General features: G+C 44.9%; 6 protein-coding genes and 2 non-coding genes across 8 annotated transcripts; 3 read left to right on the forward strand and 5 right to left on the reverse strand.

The window, feature by feature from the left end:
- Nucleotides 1–2683: 2683 nt before the first annotated feature.
- ATNIH1004_000126 (Clr5 domain-containing protein) lies at nucleotides 2684–3738 on the reverse strand (the record flags this gene model as incomplete). The annotated part of the gene is made up of 2 exons (XM_033564852.1): nucleotides 2684–3545; nucleotides 3611–3738. 2 exons carry the CDS (start codon nucleotides 3736–3738, stop codon nucleotides 2684–2686), a joined length of 990 nt encoding a protein of 329 aa, XP_033430609.1.
- Nucleotides 3739–7751: 4013 nt separating this feature from the next.
- Nucleotides 7752–8140, forward strand: ATNIH1004_000127 (uncharacterized protein; the record flags this gene model as incomplete). Its single annotated transcript, XM_033564853.1, has 2 exons — nucleotides 7752–7904; nucleotides 7964–8140. 2 exons carry the CDS (start codon nucleotides 7752–7754, stop codon nucleotides 8138–8140), a joined length of 330 nt encoding a protein of 109 aa, XP_033430610.1.
- A 356-nt stretch (nucleotides 8141–8496) lies between these two features.
- On the reverse strand, nucleotides 8497–8952 carry ATNIH1004_000128 (F-box protein; the record flags this gene model as incomplete). The annotated part of the gene is made up of 1 exon (XM_033564854.1): nucleotides 8497–8952. One exon carries the CDS (start codon nucleotides 8950–8952, stop codon nucleotides 8497–8499), a length of 456 nt encoding a protein of 151 aa, XP_033430611.1.
- A 67-nt stretch (nucleotides 8953–9019) lies between these two features.
- ATNIH1004_000129 (uncharacterized protein) lies at nucleotides 9020–9877 on the reverse strand (the record flags this gene model as incomplete). Its single annotated transcript, XM_033564855.1, has 5 exons — nucleotides 9020–9299; nucleotides 9351–9387; nucleotides 9437–9464; nucleotides 9517–9553; nucleotides 9603–9877. The coding sequence occupies 5 exons, from the start codon at nucleotides 9875–9877 to the stop codon at nucleotides 9020–9022; spliced, it is 657 nt and encodes a 218-aa protein (XP_033430612.1).
- Nucleotides 9878–11023: 1146 nt separating this feature from the next.
- ATNIH1004_000130 lies at nucleotides 11024–11095 on the forward strand. Its single transcript has one exon. It is a non-coding gene; the product is annotated as a tRNA-Arg (tRNA).
- A 1053-nt stretch (nucleotides 11096–12148) lies between these two features.
- ATNIH1004_000131 lies at nucleotides 12149–12220 on the reverse strand. Its single transcript has one exon. It is a non-coding gene; the product is annotated as a tRNA-Arg (tRNA).
- Nucleotides 12221–12697: 477 nt separating this feature from the next.
- ATNIH1004_000132 (uncharacterized protein) lies at nucleotides 12698–13846 on the reverse strand (the record flags this gene model as incomplete). The annotated part of the gene is made up of 1 exon (XM_033564856.1): nucleotides 12698–13846. The coding sequence occupies one exon, from the start codon at nucleotides 13844–13846 to the stop codon at nucleotides 12698–12700; it is 1149 nt and encodes a 382-aa protein (XP_033430613.1).
- Nucleotides 13847–18521: 4675 nt separating this feature from the next.
- Nucleotides 18522–18881, forward strand: ATNIH1004_000133 (uncharacterized protein; the record flags this gene model as incomplete). The annotated part of the gene is made up of 2 exons (XM_033564857.1): nucleotides 18522–18636; nucleotides 18694–18881. The coding sequence occupies 2 exons, from the start codon at nucleotides 18522–18524 to the stop codon at nucleotides 18879–18881; spliced, it is 303 nt and encodes a 100-aa protein (XP_033430614.1).
- Between the last annotated feature and the right edge of the window lie 2235 nt (nucleotides 18882–21116).

Here is a 21116-nt window from a genome sequence, read left to right on the forward strand (position 1 = left end):
CAGATTCAATAATAGCTTTCTCGGTATCTTTAGCCACTGGGGGCTGTCCAGAGCGCTGCTTATCTTCCACATATTCAAGAAGAACCGGGGGTTAATATCTGGGTTGAATCCACGCTCTTTTGCCTTTCAATTCCAAACTGGACAGCTTGACGAAACATGCCAGTAATAGCTTCAATCTCTTTAAGATTTGTTCCAGAATGAAGCAAAGTAAGCGCTTGGATTTAAACTCCAACTAAATAATATTTTCCCTGCATGGTCTTAGGTGTCTGGGGGGGTAGGTGGGTAGGTAGGTAGGTAGGTGAGCAGGCTAGCAGACAAAAGAATTAAAGAATCAGAAGCTGAATAGCTTCAAAAAAAAAAGCAATTTTGTTGAGAAATATGGCTTTATGACTTGTCATGAATCTAAGAGGTTTCCCATATAAAATACTATGTAAACACCCTTACCGCCAAGACAGCAAAAATACTAGTGCCTGCTCATGACTTTTGAAACACAGCTCTGTAAAAAGTTGAAAATTTGGCCTGAAAGTTTAGAGGCCAGTATTTGTTCTATTACTGTCGTGTTAGGATGCATTGTTCCTGATACTCCACTAATAGCTTGGTTGCCTGCTTTGCCTTTGGTAGTGGGTCGAATATAGACCACTTTCCTTGGCTACACTCCACAGGTACGTATTATGTGTCATGTTTCATTGGCTTACTGTTGTATTATCATGGGCTCCTAGCTCCACAACTACCTATAATAATTCACCCAATCCTACAACTACCATTAAATGACCCCCGCCAGTGGAAAGGTATCTGGCTAGAAACATGTGCAGAGCCTAGACGGGATAAGGGCTAAGCTGTGGCATAGTTCCAATTGCATCCTCCCTTCGCATTCTCTATACCGAGTATATATGTGTGGAGTCATCTAGGTTTGGGGGTCTACCCTAGCCTAGAAGTTAATCGCAAAACTGCTGAATTAAGATTAGGAGAATCCCACCCTACACCGCCCCTAATACGAGGATGGCACATCAGGTAACTAGTTGTGCAAGTCCGCCAATAGGCCAATAACAGACAGATGTGGACTATAATATGAATAACTATCCATCTATCTAATTCACCCATTCCTTTGTGATATCATTTGTCCATTTGTTTCTGCAATGTAAGATAGTGATATGTGCTTCTTATGAAATTCCAGCATCTTGTTGTGGATGGAATTCAAGATTCCAAGAAGTAAAAAGAGAACCCCTAGTTGAATATTAAATTAAAAATCAAAAATCTGTGCATGTATTTACTGTTATACTCTAGCCGAATTGATCTTAGCGTTTGTCCCTTCAATGACACTACTATAGGCATAAAACCTTGCAAAAATGCCCTCGGTAGGCACAACCATTTTTGTATGGCGGGCGGTAATCTCCCCTCTATATTACTAAAGTTTATTGATGACAGGATAGTGCAAATAAGATCATCGCTTTACCACTGTTGGATCCTCTCGCACTTTGTGACCCTTTGAAGATGACATGGCGCATCTTCCGATACTTCTCGGCCGCTTTGCACACAATCCATTACTATAGTATCTAGTGAATTCAAGAGAATGGTACTAGGTCAACGTAGAAGCAGTCCATGAACGAATGTATCTTGCCTTATTTGATGTCAATGAAGTTTCATATATACATCTGGCCCCTAAGAATTAATAATTGCACTGTACGACGATATTCTGTGGACTGACAGCAAAGGTTGGGCTACGTAGCAACACAGATAAGATTCACATTGAATGAATAAAGCATATTTCTAGAATGTCCTAATAAAACATGATTCAAGCCAAGAAGGCAATGTCAAACCCCCGATTCAAACGAGGCTATGCTATCCCTTAACCCTCTACTCTCGAGATCAGCACTTATGGAATAATTTCCCTCATTCCCATCTAGACATACCCATGCAACAGCCATTCCAGGCCAAGTATTGATCCTCACATCTGATATCCCCAAGCCACCACCTTCCCCAGATACTACTCCGTACATTGTCATGGATAATAGATCACGGCAACGGTCCTGCCAAGCCGGCAGTTGTGCCTCGGCCCCCTCGGCTCCCAACAGATCGATGACTTCCGAGGCGATAAGCTGATCGTCAACGTAAGAACTAATAAGACAGGGATGATCGATAGTCCGGGGTAACTTTGTCTCATCGTATTTAGCGTTTCCTGCGATGATTTGTCACGGCCCTCGTTGTAGGGTTAGACTGACACGCTAGTGAATCCTTTCGGTATTCTATCATGGTACTGAGATGACAGGAGAGATTTCATGTGAATTTCTGCCCTCAGTGTCTGGAACATTCTCGTATTAATGATCTTCACTGGTTTGTCTATCCTTCCCCGGGATCTACGGTTAGACTCCGTACTTGATGTCATTGCGCTGTTGAAGGATCACCATACCGAGGCTGGAGAATGGTGGATATGTCGTGCTATTGCGCGATTTGTGGGCTTCCTTAAGAATACCATACTCGTTTTTGATTAAGCTTATGTGGTGGGGCAAGATTCCTTGTGGTTTCACTAGAGCAAAACCTCCGTTTCATCCGTCTTCGGTATTTGTCTGAGGGCCGAGTTTTCATGTGAAATGTGATAGTGGCGCATACGCTCTTTGCTGCATGTGGAATAGATATATTGTTTTTATTTTTACTTTCCCCAGCGAGTAACCATGTTTACAAAACATCAACGTTGATCCCAGTCAAACAGAAAATCGCCCAGAAACGGCCAGACAGGTGACTGTAAAAAGGGGAGTTTTAATGGTTGATATGGAAATGGGCAGGTATCTGAGATGGGGTTGTCGTTGTAGTCGAATAAGCTGCCAATATCAGGCATCTGGAACAGCCCCGATCCCCAGCTTCCCACGGGATTTTCCCCCTGCAGACTTGGTGGAGACGCATCCTCACTACTATGCGGTAATAATAAAGCATGGCTTGGCTTGGAGTCACCCGCAAATAGGTTGCCTTCGGATGGATTATCACTGGCTAGATCGAGCCCTGGATCGTATTCTGAGTGGCTTGCTGAAGGCCCCACTGCCTGGGAGCCTAGCTGCGCTAACAGCGCGATGTCTGAAGGCAGAGCAGTGCTGATTGCCCCGAGGTCCACAGGGAACAAACATGTGGGCCACTGGAAGATCGAGTGCCTTGGTTCGCAGTCCGGCAATGGCTGCTCCGTTGGTTTTGCGGGGGTCGCTAGGTCTGGGGAACTATGCACAGGCGGTAACATGCATTGTAGATTCGATGCTGTGTTTTCTGTGTTAGATATTTCAGCGAGGGACTCCGAGGTCTCGACTGTAGGAGTGTGTTGCTGCGGGTGGTTCGAATTTTGCACTCCTAGTGGGGAACATGGAGCATGTATTTCAAGGGAATCTTTGCCACTTTCCCCCTCATCTCCACTGTGAAAATCTGTAGGCAAAGCGAAAGGCGAAGGATGGCTCTTAGGAGATGAGGATTTGTCTGAGTCACTCTGGCGTCTTTTCGGGGACCATTTCTTGCGCGATGGTTTCGTGATATTCCATTTCTTCAGACGGCTTCTCAGTTGGGTTTCACTACAGATGTTAGCATTCGTTGTGGGTGCAGAGGGGCCGCATCTGAACCAGTAACTCCAAGTTACCTTGGACGGAAGTCTGCCGAATGGAGAGCCTTCATCACCTGTTTCAGAGGCCATTCCTCCTCTTTGTATAACTTGGTAATCAAGACCCGCTTGGTCTCCCATATGTCTGATGGAATTGCGCTTTTCATGGTGCTGATGATATGGTCAACAAATGGAAGTGGAATGAATCGGGAGCATAGTACAGCATATTTATACCTAAGTCAAAGCCCAGCTCAATTATATCTAACAAGCTTTGCTCTGGCACATGAATCCACCCATTTGATGCCACTAATACTTCGAGGAAACTCTACACTAGACCCACTCATAGACGGCAATTGGCTCTCACCGTAGTTTAATTACCCCGCATAGAAAGGGCCACAATACTCCAACTCCATACTGAGAAGGCGTCTCAAGTAAGGGGGACTGGTATGTCGATCGTCGCCCCTCGGGTATTTCCGTCTGATTCCCATCCCTTAACCAACCATAACTGTGATAGTGACAAGGAACAGAGTCCATATTGAGCGTTTTTCGTGTTCATGGATATGTCTCCTAAATCACCCGAGGTAGGGGGAATGGGATTCATCTGCAGGAGTTCCTATTTGCCTGTTAGGCTAGTCATGGAACCAAGTTACTGATTATCAGGGGGGTACTGGAAATGGCGCAAACGGTCGATCAAATTCGTGAAGTCCTCTCCGTTGTCTACCAGACTGTTGACTGAGGATAAATACCCATGTTTATTAGGGATACAAGTCATAAATTAGAAGCGGGTGTTGTAGCTATAGTTTGATAAAGTGTACAATAGGCTCTTGCTATCTTGTGATTCCTGTCTTCCCTAGGCTATTGACTATGCACGAGACCTACGTCTTCGTATTTAATGTAGAACTGTGCTTTGTAGAGATCCCATCCAGCCTAGAATACAGCGGATGATGTGGATTGTCACCATTCCTTTAGTCCCGTAACACACTTGAGGTTTTTTTAAAGTACTAAAGGTGGATACTTCAATAGTGTTCATAGTATCAAATTCTTATCACCTCGATGTTAAATGCGCGCTATTGGCTGGTAGATATATTTGCTTGAGAAGTTGCCTCGTCTCCAGGGCGTCAGAACCTCGTATCCTAAGTGGCCCGTTCAGCATCGACTGGAATGTATTGCAGGATGCTAGTATGGTATTTTCTTTCTTTACAAACCATCGGACCTGACAATCCAGAGACTTACCGACAGCCATCCATCGACACCCCATCGGTACCTCTACATTATAGCACCATCGGACCTGACAATCCAGAGACTTGCCGACAGCCATCCATCGACACCCCATCGGTATCTCTACATTATAGCACCATCGGACCTGACAATCCAGAGACTTGCCGACAGCCATCCATCGACACCCCGTCGGTATCCCAGCCTGAATTTCATGCATTACATGTATTTATCTAATGGTCCAGTAAATATAAACTTATGTCCTTGAATCTAAAGAAATTTAGTGTAGTTCGTGAAGGTGAATAAATGGCATCAACCTGCATTGGAAAGATTGACTAACCGTTAATGTATGTGTTTCGAGTTCAGTGGGTCTATGTTTTGTAACTATCGTACACTTTAAGTCCTACTCATTTGAGCCCGACTTCGTACTGGTTTTACTTAGTAATTAATCCCGCAGGTTACAGGGTAGGTATAGGGGTATATACATATACTAAGTATCTAGGAATACTTAGAAAGCTGGGTAGCAAGCACGTGGTCAGTTTCTCCTTTGCCCAGCAGGGAGTCTTCGCTTAATAGTTATATTCTCTGCCATCTGCTCTGTGCTTTGCATTTCTTTCTGTTCGGTAGCTTGAAACAAAGGAGCAACTAAGACCAGCGACCATGTTGCGCACTTCATTAATTTCCACACCATACTGGACAGTCGACCACCCAGGAGAATCGCATTTCAAGCTCCAGTCCACGTCGGAAAATACTGTCACTTTGTCTCTAGATATTTCAGTCCTACTCGATATGCTAGGTAACAAAACACACTCTGAATTCGTCAAGCCCATCTCCGAACCCACGACAGAGCAGCTCGAAGAAGGACAACTGTCTCTCAACCGCTAACTCATCCGAACTCCCTGATTTGCGGCACCAAACGCCCCTTGAGACTGCTGGAATTGGCTGGATCGCCGTTTGCGTTGAAAATCGATCGGACAGTTATGGATACCGAGCTGGTGCAGCAGGGTCGATGCTTCGACCGTTTGTGAGAGAAAGGGCTATGTGTATGAGGCTCTGCACATGGTGTTTGAATACGGACTGTGCGAGCTGGGACTGGTGGAGATTCGGGTCGGCAACACTCGGGAAATCTTCCGAGGCGGATGTTGATGGATCGGAAGCTTGGATTGGAGGCTGAAAACAATACGGGAGGTACAGGGGTGGATGGGTTTGAAAATGATTTCTTATGTGATTTTAGGCGACAACAGTTGTTAAGAAACATGATTCATGCAGGTCTGATGAGGCGCATTGAAAGAAGGCAAACAAAAACTAGTCAATGCGAAAAGATGGATTTGGTCACAGCCGATTCCTTGAGCGCTTTACTTCCTGCGAGTTAGACATCTATAGCTGTACATTGTGTTGAGCTACATTGTAACTATACCTCGCAACTGGCTTACCCAAACAGCTGACACTTGCATTTTAAGGATAAAATTCTTACGATTCCATATTCTATTCTCCTAGCTACTGCTACTAATTGTGTATAAACGTATATGTCTAGTAATACAGCAAATACAACCATATATCCTTAAATCTAAGGAACGCTTGGTGTAGTTTGCGGAGATGAATGGCATGCATGGTCTCAAAAGGCATGTGTAATTAATTGCTTCCTAATCATTACTAAGATATTATCAGTCCAAAGAAATAAATTGCTCCGGAGAAAACCAATGTAGTATACTTTGCTATATCATGAGTGCATTTTTAGTCCCATACCTCGCACGATACCTACTCCAACATAATTATATTCTGCGTATCTAGTAACTATATGATACGTACTTATAGATCCCATGAACCGATAATATACACATACATTAGCGTGTCTGAGGTAGTCAAGTCTCCAACATCCCCTCCTCTCGAGTATCCCTGGCCACACAACAATAAAATGCATCGTGGAATATCTTCTCTGATAATAGTACTTCAGGCGCGTGTGAACGAACTTCTCGAGAAATACCACGTTCCCGGAGTGTCCATTGCCATCGTGGATGGTCCCTACACACTCTCCAAGGTAGCCTTATTAACACCTCTCACTCTCTACTATGAAGCGCAAGAGTAGCTAATTCGGTTAATCAGTGCTATGGAATCGCCATATGCCCGGATACAAAAGCCACACTGGAGACGCTATACCACACAGTCAGCACGACCAAGTCGTTCCCTGTAGCTGCGACGTCACTTCTTATAGGCAATAGTAAATCCGCAGGCGCTGAACCAACAGAAGCAATCGACTAGATCGCATGTCTCTCATCAGTAACACCGGGCTTTATTGTTGAAGACGAATACGGTACCGCACACATTACCATCGAAGACGCCCTCTCCCACCGCTCCAGCATTCCAGATCACCTGTGATTCGTCGCGGTCCAGGGCGTCACGGTACGCAATAAGATACACCTTCTGTGTCATCTATTGTTCGCCAGAGAGCAGAGATCCAAATTAATCTACAGTAATCTCATGTACTTTGCTGTTTTGCACATGATAGTATCCATCACAGGGACGAATCTGGACCGATTTCTCCGCGATCGCATCTGGAGTCCCCTGAACATGCAGAATACCTTATGTATATCTGACGACGCACGAAGGAGCAGTCTGTTTCCCCTGGAGCAGGGGTATGAGTGGAAGAGAAGTACGCGAGTGAACCGACGGCGGGCTTCACTACCGTGTCTAGTGCCCGAGCCATGATCAGTACGGTAATGTACTTGACGATGTGCGATGGATCTAATGTATGATGAGAAAACAGCGCCGTTGAGTATGAGGTGACGTTTCAGCTGAGGAATATTTGTGTCAGTGATCTATTGAATATATTCTCCGGGCCGCATCTGTATGCTCTCGGGAGTAGGTGGATATGTACCATGGGGAGCGAATCATTTGGCATAATGGGGGAGTCACGACGTAGGGGACCACGATGATGTATCTTCTCAGACTGCAGTGGGGGCTCGTCATGGTGGCAACTACGTATCTGACGAGTAATGTTGTGGAGACGATTTCGTATATGGGACTCTTGGATGAGGTTCTTGGGACTCTGGAGGAACGTGTAGATTGGAATGGAGAGATTGAGGGAATGCTTTACCAACGAAGAGACGATCTGGCGAAGGTGAGAGAGCGGTTGTATCCTATTCTTCCTACGGTGATTCCCCATTCGCTGGAGATCAGGGAGTAGAGAGGGATTACTGGCATGCTGCGTATCGGATGATGCAGTTTGTCGTGGATGACGCTGGGACAGGACATGTCGCCGATCGCATGGACCAGGATATTGCAATAATGATTACCATGGAGCATGTGAGTGGGAAGCTTCGGTCGGCTACGGGCTCGGTCCGGAGGAGTATGTGAGGTGGGAATTGATCTGGAGGCAGAGATGGATGGGCGCAAGATTTAGTTTCGCAGGTGTGAGCATTCGTCTTGATCTCTCGTATTTATTATGGCTGTACTATGTAGTTCATAACTATATACTGTCTATTCTATCCGTGAACCTGTAAACGCCCCAAGCAATATAAAGCAAGTCTATAGTATGTACGCAGTATGCAGGAATCTAAGAAGAATAAGTATGCGCGGATAGGTGCCAGGAGAGAGAACTTACATTCGTTTCCAAGATCATTCAAATGTCATAATTCAGTGTCGTGATTGAAATGGAGTACTCTGCACGGCAGCATTCCAAATTCCACTGGCCAGAGAGCTCGGCTTGTCCGTCAAGCACATTGCACCAATTCCACCGGAGTTTGATGCAAGCTTTTGAAATAATGCGGTGCCAATTGCTCGCACACCCCCCAGATACGTCGACGGTTGGCTACTCCAATCACACTAAGATCATCCATACCATACCGTGGCGCCGTCATGCTGTCAAGTAACAAGTACAGTCGCTTATAGTTCAAATCCTCCGGACCCTTCTTCAGGGCCTGGGAGGCATGCAGCTCCCAGAACCACGGCATATCCCACTGCATGAACCTCTTCCAGAAGAAGTTATCTTGTGTAAGAAGCCGGATGCTCAACGAGGCCTGTATTAGCGCTTTCAGAGACTCCCCAGGCAAGTATAGACAGATGCGCTCCACGATTTCCAACGGCAGTCGGCCAAAGGGATTAACGGGGATACGTCCCCGGGCCTCAACCTCCTCGGATGGGAGCTTCAAATGGGTGCTTTTCGTCATGGTGTTTTGGATGAAGGTGTCCAGTTGAGGGGTGTTAGTTGGGTGCGTTGCGCAATACTGGGTAGAGTCAGCGTGGATCGATTGCGACATTGGCGATATGATTGCTTGCCTCGGCGCCGGGAATACACTCCCAGTATCGGCCCTGAGCGTGACGGATGTCGTCTCCGTAGCTGAGATGTAGTGCAGATGAGGAGGCGTTACTCAGTGCACTCATAATGTTGTAAAGGACATCGAGGTTCAGATTCGAGGTGTCAGTCGACCCCGTGAGCATCCGGGTTAGGATCTCGAAACAACACCAGTGGAAGGGAAGTGCGGGCCCAGAGGCAGCTTCGTTTCCGTAGGAGTAGCTAAACAGTGGTTAGTTTTCCATAACCTATATTGAATACTGTTTGTCATACCATGAATAGACGTCCCGATGTAGAGGTCTCTCAGAACCTAGATAGCATAAATACAACTATTCGTCAACAGTGAATGTTCAAAATACCAGGTCCAGCCTTGACAACTAATTCTCCCTATCCAGTTGTAAGTTTCTGAATACGGAACACGGATGGAAAAGGGTCCTACCATATCAGCATAATATCCAGGACCGGAAATAAATGCCCTGGATGAGGTTAAACAGTGCCATAAGATTGAATGGCGGCCACACATACTTCCCCATCCCATTGGGCTTCTCGTCCACCGCTAGACAATGTGCCTTGTAGAGCCATTCGATATTCCCAAAGTCAACGATGCGCGGATCGTAACTTCGGATTGGAGCCTCGTCTTCTTCCTGCGATAATTGGCTGATATCCTTGCCTGCCTGCAACGCACTCGCTCGCTTCGCAATCCACTTTCTCCGCCTTTCCAACGCAGTCTGAGACGGGTGCTCGATGTGCATTCCCGAGAACCCGACGCCACAGATGGCGCAGTAGCAGTCGAACGCCATCACGACGGGCCAGGGAGAGCCTGAGAGGACTGAGATAACGGTCGCGATGCGGAGGGAACGAGTGAGGGGGGGATAAAACCTCAAATGTCGGGTCCGTCGTTAACAGTCTAAATCCTCGATGAAAATTAGCAGGCCCGCAGCGGAGTCGATGGGGCACACACACACACAATCAGAAAAGTTTTTGCGAGGATCCTATCCCCAGTTGAGCCATTGACCCGTTCTTATACCCAGGACCACTGGACTGGCCAAGTGCCATGTCATACTGGGTGGATCTCCCATATTTTTTTTTTTTTTTTTCCAGACCAGATGACAGTGTGGTTGGAATCGGCAGAAATAGAAATTTAAAATCCATAAATTTGCTACCCCTGACGGATCGGCACGTGAAGTCTTGGCAGACGGTTTCTTATTCCACGGTGTTGGATTGACTTTTGCCTCGAGGTGGAGATTGCACGAGGGGCAATTCGCCTGTTGCCGCGAATTGTTCGAGAATCCCTACTTCCCCGTCGATCTAAGATTTTAGTCTATCATCTGACCCTTTTTAGTCTATTCAGACCAGACAGTCCCCCCTCCCGTACCCCTGTTTGATCGGTCGGACTCTCGCCTCCCAGGTACTTTTGTGCCGGGATGTGTCCGTACATCATATCATTATCTGATGGATTTGGTCCACCACTCTTCTCTTGGCGACAGTCTTGGAACGAGACACGTGTGGTGGTGATGCCTGGCCTTCGGGGATGGTTTTGCGATACTAAGAGAAATTCGAAACAGTAGGCTAGCCGACTTCGCAGGACGTATGGAGTAGTACATACGGCGTAACTCTGGGTCATGTTGGAAAAGAACTGTGGACATGGTAGTGCGTGGCCCTTGGGTCAAAGAGTGTGGCCTATCTACCTTAGGTGGTCTATTCTAATTTCCCAATGTCGCTGTCTGATCAATAATCCGCCTAGCGCGTACATAACGAGTATAGAGAAAGATAAAAGGGCCATCTCCCACTATACACTAATATATTTTGCTCTAAAGATTATTTTAACGTGGAATTTGTTTACGAAGCATATAGAAGATACTAGCTAACTACGGAGTGCCTGGCAATGACGGTCTGTCTGCCCTAATAATATCAAAGACTCTGCTTGGAGCAGTTAACCAATCACAGGCCGGCTGGCCCAATGGCAAGGCGTTTGACTACGAATCAAAAGATTGCAGGTTCGATCCCTGCGTCGGTCACATGACTTAGATTTTTGCCACCCGCCTCTCTATCTTGGTCTTTTGGGTGATACAATTGTGTATTTTTGCTATAAAGGAGTTCAAGCCTCTGGCCCCGTTTAATTGACAAGCAGATAAAAGACATCATGACAATGATACCATCACGGTGCCAGCTCCCTTTGAACCTTAGCATGGATTAACTGGAAATAATTTAAATTATTGTTATGCGTGGGGTCGGTAACAAACTGAATGATGCACTATGTATGGTACGAACGGGAGTATCTATATAGGAGGGAAAATACGACCATGTATATTGCAGAACTAATCGCTGACCCAAATATTCAGGTCAGAAGATGCGAATAGTTAACGAGTTAACTAAATAAAAAACTATGTTCGCACCTGACTAAGCATCTTAGCTAAGGATCTGGCTAAGCTAACTGGCTATCGCGCATCGAGCTTCCGAGCGCTCCTAACAATTCTGTCGACAATTATGGTAATATTGATTATTCAGCACCTTTCTCAGTCAAATTATATTTCCTACATTAGTTAGTTTGCATTCTTCATTTGTTTACCTCGCCTTTATAAATGCGAGATGTTTTGGTAGTTTGTTGAATCAGAGACCTAATTCAATGAAGGATCGATACTTGCGAATACGCGTAATTTTATGGTTCACATATTCTAATTATATACTAAAAATTACAAGAAATAATTTGATACAGTGTAAAAAATTACTGATATTAACCGACACCAAGCTGTTTCTCTGTTCCAATTCTATTATATACCAAGCTATCTCGGCGGATATATATTCGAATACCACCGGGCGATGCTGACAACCACCTTAGATCTGTTGTTGCGCTGACACCTCCACATGAATTGCTATGCTCAATGTACGTTCAAGTTCAAGGTTACAAAAGGTTTGCTAAAAACTACGGCGCAGAAACAATACCAGGTACTAAGTAAGGCACCTTATGAGCATTGCCTGTTAGAGCTAACAGAAATGACGCTAGGTCAATAATGCCTTGATATTGACTAAAGGGATAATAAATGGGATAAGAACAAAAACAAAACCATATCTGACCGACGCAGGGATCGAACCTGCAATCTTTTGATTCGTAGTCAAACGCCTTGCCATTGGGCCAGCCGGCCTAGTTATTGATATCGACCTGGTAAAGTGCTTCTCAAAGCTAGACATAGCCATCAAACATTTTAAGTGGGGTGTGGTTTTCGAGGCATTTGGTAGTATTTCCAATTACCTATTCGCATTGTTAACACTTTTGCCACGCACTGATGCTAAGCTGCACGTGTGCACTTTTTCCAAATACCAAATGGGAATACTATACTGTTTCTAGTAATTCACTGTCACCTAGTGACACGCTATCGCACACCGTTGTCTCGAAATGACGTAGAAGAAAGTAAGAGCAATATTGAGCCAGTCCTTGACCGTCTTAGCCGGCGCGTCAAGGTCATGGTGATGGCAATATACGATTTTGGATAGACGCGGGCTGATACCTGCGGCCGAACAACTAAATCAGCTCGAAATATTTGATGTTGTACTTAATATTAATATGTTGTTTTCGAGCATCTCTTCCACCAATCTTGCCATCATATTGGTATTTCCTTGCCTCATTCTGTCGCGGGCAGCGTGCTGCTTTGAGAGTTGAGCTTTGATCGGAAAAGGGCCAATATCGCTTTATGTCCTTTCCAACTTGCGGCATCGAAGGGCGTAATATTTTGTTTATCTCTGGCTTCTGGATCAAGCCCACATTCGAGAAGAAGGTTGACAACATCTTCATTTCCTCCATATGCCGCTGCATGTAACGGTGTCTCATTGTATCTGCTTAAAACATTTGGAATTGCACCAGCATCAAGAAGCAGCTTTACTACCGATGCATGGCCCTGTCCTGCAGCCGAATGAAGCGGTGTCCGACCATTCCTGTCCTGTTGCTTGTGAGAGGCTCCTTGCTCAAGCAAGACACTCACGATACCTCTGTGGCCGAAGTGTGATGCTGCCTGAATCGGCGTAATACCAAGTTTGTCCTTCATGTTCGGAGAAGCGCCATGTGCAAGTAAATGCTTAGCTATTTTCTCGCGCCCTACTCTTGCTGCATCATGTAGAGGGGTTTCCCCACCTTTTCCTCGGGAGTTTGGATCAGAGCCTTTACCAAGTAGTAATCTCACCACTGCCTCGCGACCTTGCCATACCGCTGAATGGAGAGGTGTCCCACCATGCTTATCCCTGGCTTCTAGGCTAGCTCCCTTAGATAAGAGAGCATCTACAGCGTCTGTGTGGCCGTGGAATGCGGCTGAATGGAGAGGTGTTTGACCGTCTTCGCTTCTAAGCTCAAGATGACAGCATCTTTGAATTAGGATCTCTAATATCTCCTTGTGTCCACTCGATGCTGCCATATGAAGGGGTGTTGCGCCCTGCTTATCTAGTCCCTCCGTATATGCACCTCGGTCCAGAAGGAACTTGACCAAATCTGTATGGCCGAAGTAGCAAGCGAGGAATAATGGGGTTTGTGCTAGTGGGTTTGAAACGTGGATATTTGCGCCTTCCGATATAAGAGTTTTAGTGAGCTCTCTTAGTCCAAACTCTGCGGCCCATAACAATGCAGAACTGCCCCAGTATTGAATATTATGTCGGCATAGATAGGGGAATAGAAGACTATATAAGTGACGGTTTGTCTGGGAAAAAGCATTGATATACTGTTCCTTTTGAAGATTTTGTGCAATGCAGAAGATCAATTTGTCTGGGAGGCTAAGAAGGGACATTTTGATGAGATTCTGTGTGATAAAATAAAAACAGGATAAAGGAAAGCCTAATATCGAATTTTGAGAGAAACACGAGTCCAGTTAAAAGCCAAGAAGAAAGACACTCAGGGTCGGTTAACGTGAGAGTCATTGCTAATCTTTACCTTAACCAGGATAAGACTAACAGCTTGTCAACACGAGAAATACCGCTAATTATACTCTGTTTTAGAATGCAAATTTACATTCTAGACGAGAGACACGCGCTGTCGCACGCTGCAGCCATGGGAGGAAAAGCGAACGAGAAAGTTATGAAAGAGGAGGTAATTTTGGGTAGTTAAGCATTTATTTTAATGTACTCAACCACCGAGCTGCATATACTACCGAACCGCGACTTTTCCACATATTTTTCCAGATTTCTTGAACAAAGAGAATAAGTTTTAACTGTCTAAAAGTAGCAGCTGGTTAAAGGAAGATAGTAAATTATAACATGCTAGAAAATAATACCTTTTCTTTTTAATTATTTAGAGAAACTTTGAACATCTTAAGTAGGATAGTAAAAACCCAGAGCAGGAACGGTTTTATTTAGTACACTCCACCATGTCGCGGAATTAGGGTGTTATTATATGTCCTATACGGAGTAATATAAGTATACATATGTTTGTACTTCTAGATAGTTGAATTTTATCTGCAACTCGGTGGTTGAGTATGTTACAAATAAATGCCTACACAAAATTAAATACACACTATATGCAGGACAAGCTAAAAATACATCAGCAGCAAGTGTTGCAATGCAGTATATATTAAGCACCTAACAAGATATGATGTCGCGGGTTAAACCCAGTATGGTGCTCAGACTAAGGCCTTCGCTACTATATAGGGTGCTAGATGCGACTGATTTGTCGATCAGTCGACTTGTACCTTTTTATATGGTCGAGTGCTTTTATCTCTGCTAGCGCAGAGATAACCAACTCATCACACATGATAGCTTAAAATAGTTATCTGGGACAAATCAAAAACAGCCTGTGGAAATAAATCATAAGAATGCGTGGGCAGATGAAGAGAGATATATAAACTAGCAATGGCAAATGGCAGGCGCTAGAAAAGAAATTATGTATGCCAAGAACGCTGTTGTTAAAACTAAATCCGGCCCAAAAAAAAAAAAGTCCCAGAAAGGGAACTTTAAGAAACCAATCGTAAGCGGGGGTGCGCATAAAAAGGCTTGTGATTATCCAGCTGTTTGCGTGCATGGCCCATGGGCGGACGACAGTACCGTTCTCACTGCTGACACGCGCTGCCGCACGCTTTAAGCCTTGAAACAAGGAGTCTTTTAGGCACCAAAAAGCCGTGGAAATATGTCCTGTACGTCTATGTTGTAGTTACTATGTAATTATTATTTAAGACTCGGAAAAACTCCAAGCAGAGATGGTTTCCTCCTGTAGCGTAATTTTTTCATTTCTGTTATTTAGGACCAGGAGTGTAGCGGAGATCCTCAATGTTAATCTTTTGCAGAAGACGAAGCCCTCCAAATAATCGCACTCAACACTCTTGATAGTAGGACATACAGGGAGCAATATTTTCGGTGAGAGTCATGACCTCTTCGAGCAAGATTATTCTTGATGTCTAGAATCACCGTGGAAAGAGTTGAGTCTTGCACATGGTTCTCTGGTAATTATGAGCATGGTTGAAGATGGAAGGTGGTCGAATACCGTGCTTTGAGGCTTATCTAGTTTAAACAGAACGCATGCGGGTGGTTTAGTGCAAAATGTGTAGAGGTTATCCATATCAAAGAATTTGGCTATAAGGGTGTGTTAACTGCGTTCTTTAGTTAGAGCGTGAAACTTCCTAGTTAGGTTGACCACGATACCTACTGCCGTGCCAGTGGCTCGGATGGAATTAGTGTGCATAGAAAGACTATTAGCTTCGGATGTCATATTGCAGATAGAAGCTTAGGAGATTAGTGTAGATAAAAGAGCTGCATGAAACCACGAAATATTTTATTTATTATACCTAACAAGTGCGGCTGGGCCATACATACCTAAGAAAACAAATTAGAAAGGAAGGACAGAGGAGGGACAACACATAGAACAAACACAATAAATTATATAATATATCAGGTTCAGTAAAAAATAGTAGTGCAGTAAGGGCAGTAATGGTGTGGTGGACTTTAAAGAAGTGCGTAGCAAAAACATGTGTGTACACTATCAAAGCAAGACAAAACCAGTATGAGAATAAGTGAAAAATAGAAACATGCGGGCAGAATAGCAGTGTCCAGAAAGCAAGGCTGAATACAATAACACTAATCCTAATAAGGAAACATTCTGAACAACAATCAGAGGATGGCGGGGAGAGTGTGCACAAAAGGCAAGATTTCAGTGAAGGATTTTGGTAGTGGTGGTGCCTTTGAGAAAGATTTTCGTAGCACGCATTGCAGTGTAACCCTTCACTGGTCGTTCCAGGCAGGGCAGTACATATTCCAGTTGCCAGACAAAAGTTCTATTTACAGCTTAGTTAATGCTTCACTGCCACTGAGCTTGACCCATAGTAAATCGCACTAAGACAGTCCGCGCCAAATTCGCCATCGATCCTGGTACACTAAAGAATGGAGAAGAGCTGGGGTGTCCTCACCGCCAGACTGAACTTTTTCTGAGTCAAGAGTAACCACAAACAAATCCATCAGCTGGCACGAAGCCCACAATCGCAATATCGATGTTTACTGTTATCAGACTATACAGAGTACAACACATGTATCTTGTCCACTGCTTGTGGGGCAAGTATGCTCTTAAAATCATCAAATTGCCATGATGCTACAAGTCAGACGAGACTTGCCCAGTGGCCTGATTATTTCAGTGTGATTGCCATCAAGTGGCCGTACGACGAAAAAAGTATTAGTATTGTGACCAACACGCTCCAAACTGGCGAATGAGGATATGAATATGGTTTCAACATATACTCCGTACTACCACTAGTGGAACCGTCTTCGATGGACCGGCATTTTAGGCCATTGGTAATGCAACAATGTCTCAGTGATCTGCTGACATTAAATTTACGGCGTCTGGTGTCTCCCAGTGTCACCTGTCTAAGTGTTCTTCTTTGTTAGTAGACCTGGCATAAGTTCGTTCAAGATAGAATTTTACAGCTTTCGCTAGTGCCCTGACTCTTGCTCTTGCTCTTGCTACGAAGGTATTCGCTATCTACGAGAGTTCATCTGAGACAGCTTCCCTTGTTCAATTTTGCTGGTCACGCCTTGTGGAATGTGAAGTCAGTGACCTGGATTGATGATCCCTGCAGGCTGTCGAGGCGGGGCCACTGTGGTAAGAGCTTTATATTCAATCCCAGTGGCAATTTGCATGTGACATCCAAGGACTTTGAAGCAACTCTTATATCTAGAGATAAGAAGGGGAAGTCACGAAGATATATCTTGTGCTAATAGTGGCAATCTGCTCAATCTGACACATGTTACCTCTCGTGCATGAAGATAGTGGGAACAACAGGATAACATAAGATTCCCCTTGCTTCCCCCCTTTGCTGGCAACCAAAGGCGTCGTACCAGATCACTAACATAACGTACGAGATATATTAATTTTGTACCGATAATGAAATTCCATGCTTCGAGTTTTCAAACAACGTTATGGTAGTTGATTAAAATAAAGTGTGAACACAATGTGGACAAAATGGAATTACATCCAGCTTCACAGGCCCCCTATCATTCCCGCCCCAAACGTATTGTAGGGTACCTTCTAGGTCTCTACTATTTCGACCTCTGTTTCCTGCTCCCTCATATAGCGTTCACAACGCAGATCCAACTAACGATTCGTAGGGTTGTCTGAGGGAGTAGGAAGACACCATTGCCACCATCGTCGTTCGTTTATACTCAGATAACAAAGCAGGGTGAGCACAAGATTCTCGCCTGCAGATTCTCCCGAGACATCCACGTGGCCGGGTGGTATGTGCAGAGGTGCAGCACGGAGGCGTATGCAGTGAAACCGTACTGCACATGGCGGGTACGAAGTATGCCTGTTGAGGGAGATTATACTGCAGTTGAGGCACCGGATATTCTACGTGTTTACTGACTTCTCATCCCAAGCTGCTTTCTATATGATACGCTCCGCCGTAGAAGTGGATGACTTTATGCAGAAGTGGTAACACACCACCAGCGGGATAGGAACGGATGGAGTCGTCGCAGGAGAGAATGCCGCGATAAGGTAAGGCTTCCAGGTCGGCTGGAGGCGAGATGACCACGAAGCGGTTGCCTCACGCACGAGAAGGAGAGTTTTGAATGTGGAATTTTACAGCGTGGGCGTATTTCCACTAAAAGGAAATATCTTCGTGCCTGCTGCTTGAGATAGGTCATGCAGGTGGGGATGGATGGAGGGCAAACACAGTAGATCGTAAAGAGAATGCTCGTAGGGAGAGTGGTAAGGGTGAAGATGGTATAGAGGACGTTCCATATAGATACATTTGACCATGTACTTAGTCTCTTGGGAGCCGAAGAGGCAATTGTAACCATTATAACCAGTGGCATAAAGCCCATCCTCGGCGCATTATGGGAAAATAGTTTCAACTGATATGTGATTAAATCACCGCCGGAGTCTTAGATCGGCATTGTAATGTGATATTGGTAAGAACTCTTAGCTAAGAGGTGGGGAGGAATTCTTTGTATCACCACTTTTGTCCTCTTCCACCAGCAATCCTCGCCATGTCCGGGGTCAACCAGTTTCACACCCGCGGCGCAAGTCTGGCTTTCGACGATGCTCAGTTCATTATCGCGGCGTTCGATTCCACCCTTCTATATCTCGCATCCATTGGCGCTGGTGGAATATGGGGGGAGCGGCCTTTCTTTTAGAGGGACGGTTTTCATCAAGACACAGTAGAGATTATTCAACAGTCAGAACAGAATGAGGATGCCACAATATCTTTATCGCGAGGTCGATTCCCCAAACGGTGTCAACAGAAGTGGACAGATGCAAGATGGAAAGAGGCTTGTGCGAGTCGGGACTGCCATGGTGTGCGATCATTGTCAAACTATCTCACGGCGCAGCAAGAGCTCCAGACCTAGAGTAGAGAAAGCCAATAACCTTTTGTTCTTGGAAGTGATTGTTTCAGACAATCGAACAGGGTCACTTCATGGGGCGTTGCAGCCGGGCTGATAGAGGCTGTCAAGCGCCATGGACGGTCGAACAACAAAGTCATCACGCTGTACGTGGATTGCTGGGCAGGAAACGGCGGAAAACTAAACAGGTAGTTGGAAATTCAGTGCAGCGATGAGATGGCTGGGGAGTAGCTCAACTCAAGGTAGATATTATGAAACGCTGGGCTTTGACAAGGTCGCGGGTTTTTCTTTGCCAGAGCTAGCCGGGAGATGTGTCCAGAGACGCTATTTAGTATGGATATCTTGAACTACAACGGGTGAGCGGCACAATATCGGTGATTGGAATGAAAAATGAGCTATAATACTGAGCTGCGTACTCTTCGGGACCACAGATAGAGATGTGGATTGCGTGGTTCTATAATTTCAATAATAGGAGTAAGGCTTTATGCTTCCTAGCCAGAGTCCTAATCTGTGTTTATTAAGACCATTGGACTTCGGTATTATCGAGAAGTTTAAGCGCCTCATCTGCACTGATGCGACTAGATGGTATGATCCGCATCAAATCAGGAGTAGCCGAAAGAAGAGGCATAAGTTGAATTGCGTACTTCCTGAACACTCCTCCAGTTTGGACGTTTCACAATCTTTGGACCATTACGAACGAGATATATATGCTAAGTTCATCAAGTCCTTGAATAAGATTATCCGGTCGAACTGAGTAGTTTGTCTGGGGACTTGCTCCGCTTACATCCACCCAAAGGGCGTGCTTTCTTGGCTGAACAAGCGCATGATTGCTCGTTCCATCGTCAGCTCGTTAAAACCATGCAAGAGCCATACTACTGATTGCTAACCCTATCGATCCAGTTCACTCACAATGCTAATCAAACGTATATCGAAAGAGCTCTCCATTATGTTCCTTTGAGATGGTATATATCTAGCTGACGCACCAATGCACTAATGGAAAGCGACTAAAGCAATTCAAATGGATTGTTACTGCATCTGAAGAAATCGAACAAATGACAAATTCGAAAGTTCTCACCCCTCGGCACCCAGGCGGATCAGATTGATAAAGTCATATTGAATCCTATATCAAGAATACTTAATATAGGAGGAAAGGAACGGGGGGTTGTCATGGCAGAGCGAGAATATGGTGGGGAGCTTCCCAGCCCTAACCCTGCGCCCTCAACCCTTTCTCATCCCAATACGTTCTGCCTGCAAACCACATAAACATCGCGTCACTGCGTTGGGCTGAATGCGATGTCTAAGTGTCATCATCACAAGCACAACTGGACATAGTTATATCTTTTTAAAGGTGAATGTTGAAGCTCCGGGTGTGAAGTGGAGAGAAAGTATTAATCTTATCTGCGAGTGGCGGACAGACTCATTCCTAATTTTCATGTCGAACTCCAAACATGCGAGCAAAAATGTGTGCAGATAAGCTGTGTCAACACTACGAGGATGACGAATTCTGGTGGCCCCGCTACGAGTGGCCAATCCATAGCTGCAGTACTATGTACATTGTATCTCTTGCTCCTCTATCGCGTGTGCCATGAGGAAAGCCACACCGAGGTCGATTCGAGTACTCTTTTCACAATTATCAGTTTTTGGAATTTTGTTCGGTCGTCTCTCTCGGCGAGCACTATCTATTTGAGCAAACTATATTTTTAGGTAATAAACCTGCTACTTCTTCCTGTAGTTGGTTATTGTTAGGTGTGGGTGCGTCACCTAACATTACAGTGCGCTACTATATAAGGTGCTTAGGAGCCAGTGGGATCAGATATTGTGGTCTTTTAGTCCAGTGGAATATTTAAGATCCTGAGATTGGCTATAGCAGTTATAGTATGTGGGATCCAATGAAATGCGGAGATGTTTGATCATAAATGATTGAAGAATATCATTCATTCATACAGAAGTACGAAACAAATAATACCTCTCATATCCAAATAGGTATACTGGTAAGTTGGTTGACAAACTACGTGTCCACTAAGTGTTGAAGACGCCTCAAAATACCCTTGGTCATAACTTGGGGTCTGTTGCTATCTGGGAAAGCAAACATCAGCAAATGGGAATGTAGCATACGTTGCAGATCAAAAACATTACTTACACCATTGGGTTCGGAAAGTAAGTGAGCATTGCTATAGCAAACTTCATAACGGAATGAAGGCTGGCCATGATCATTAGTAAATTCTTGAGAATATATGAGCA

Source organism: Aspergillus tanneri, assembly GCF_003426965.1.
Source record: "Aspergillus tanneri strain NIH1004 chromosome Unknown AapTan_2_pilon_pilon_pilon, whole genome shotgun sequence".
Lineage (NCBI taxonomy): Eukaryota > Fungi > Ascomycota > Eurotiomycetes > Eurotiales > Aspergillaceae > Aspergillus > Aspergillus tanneri.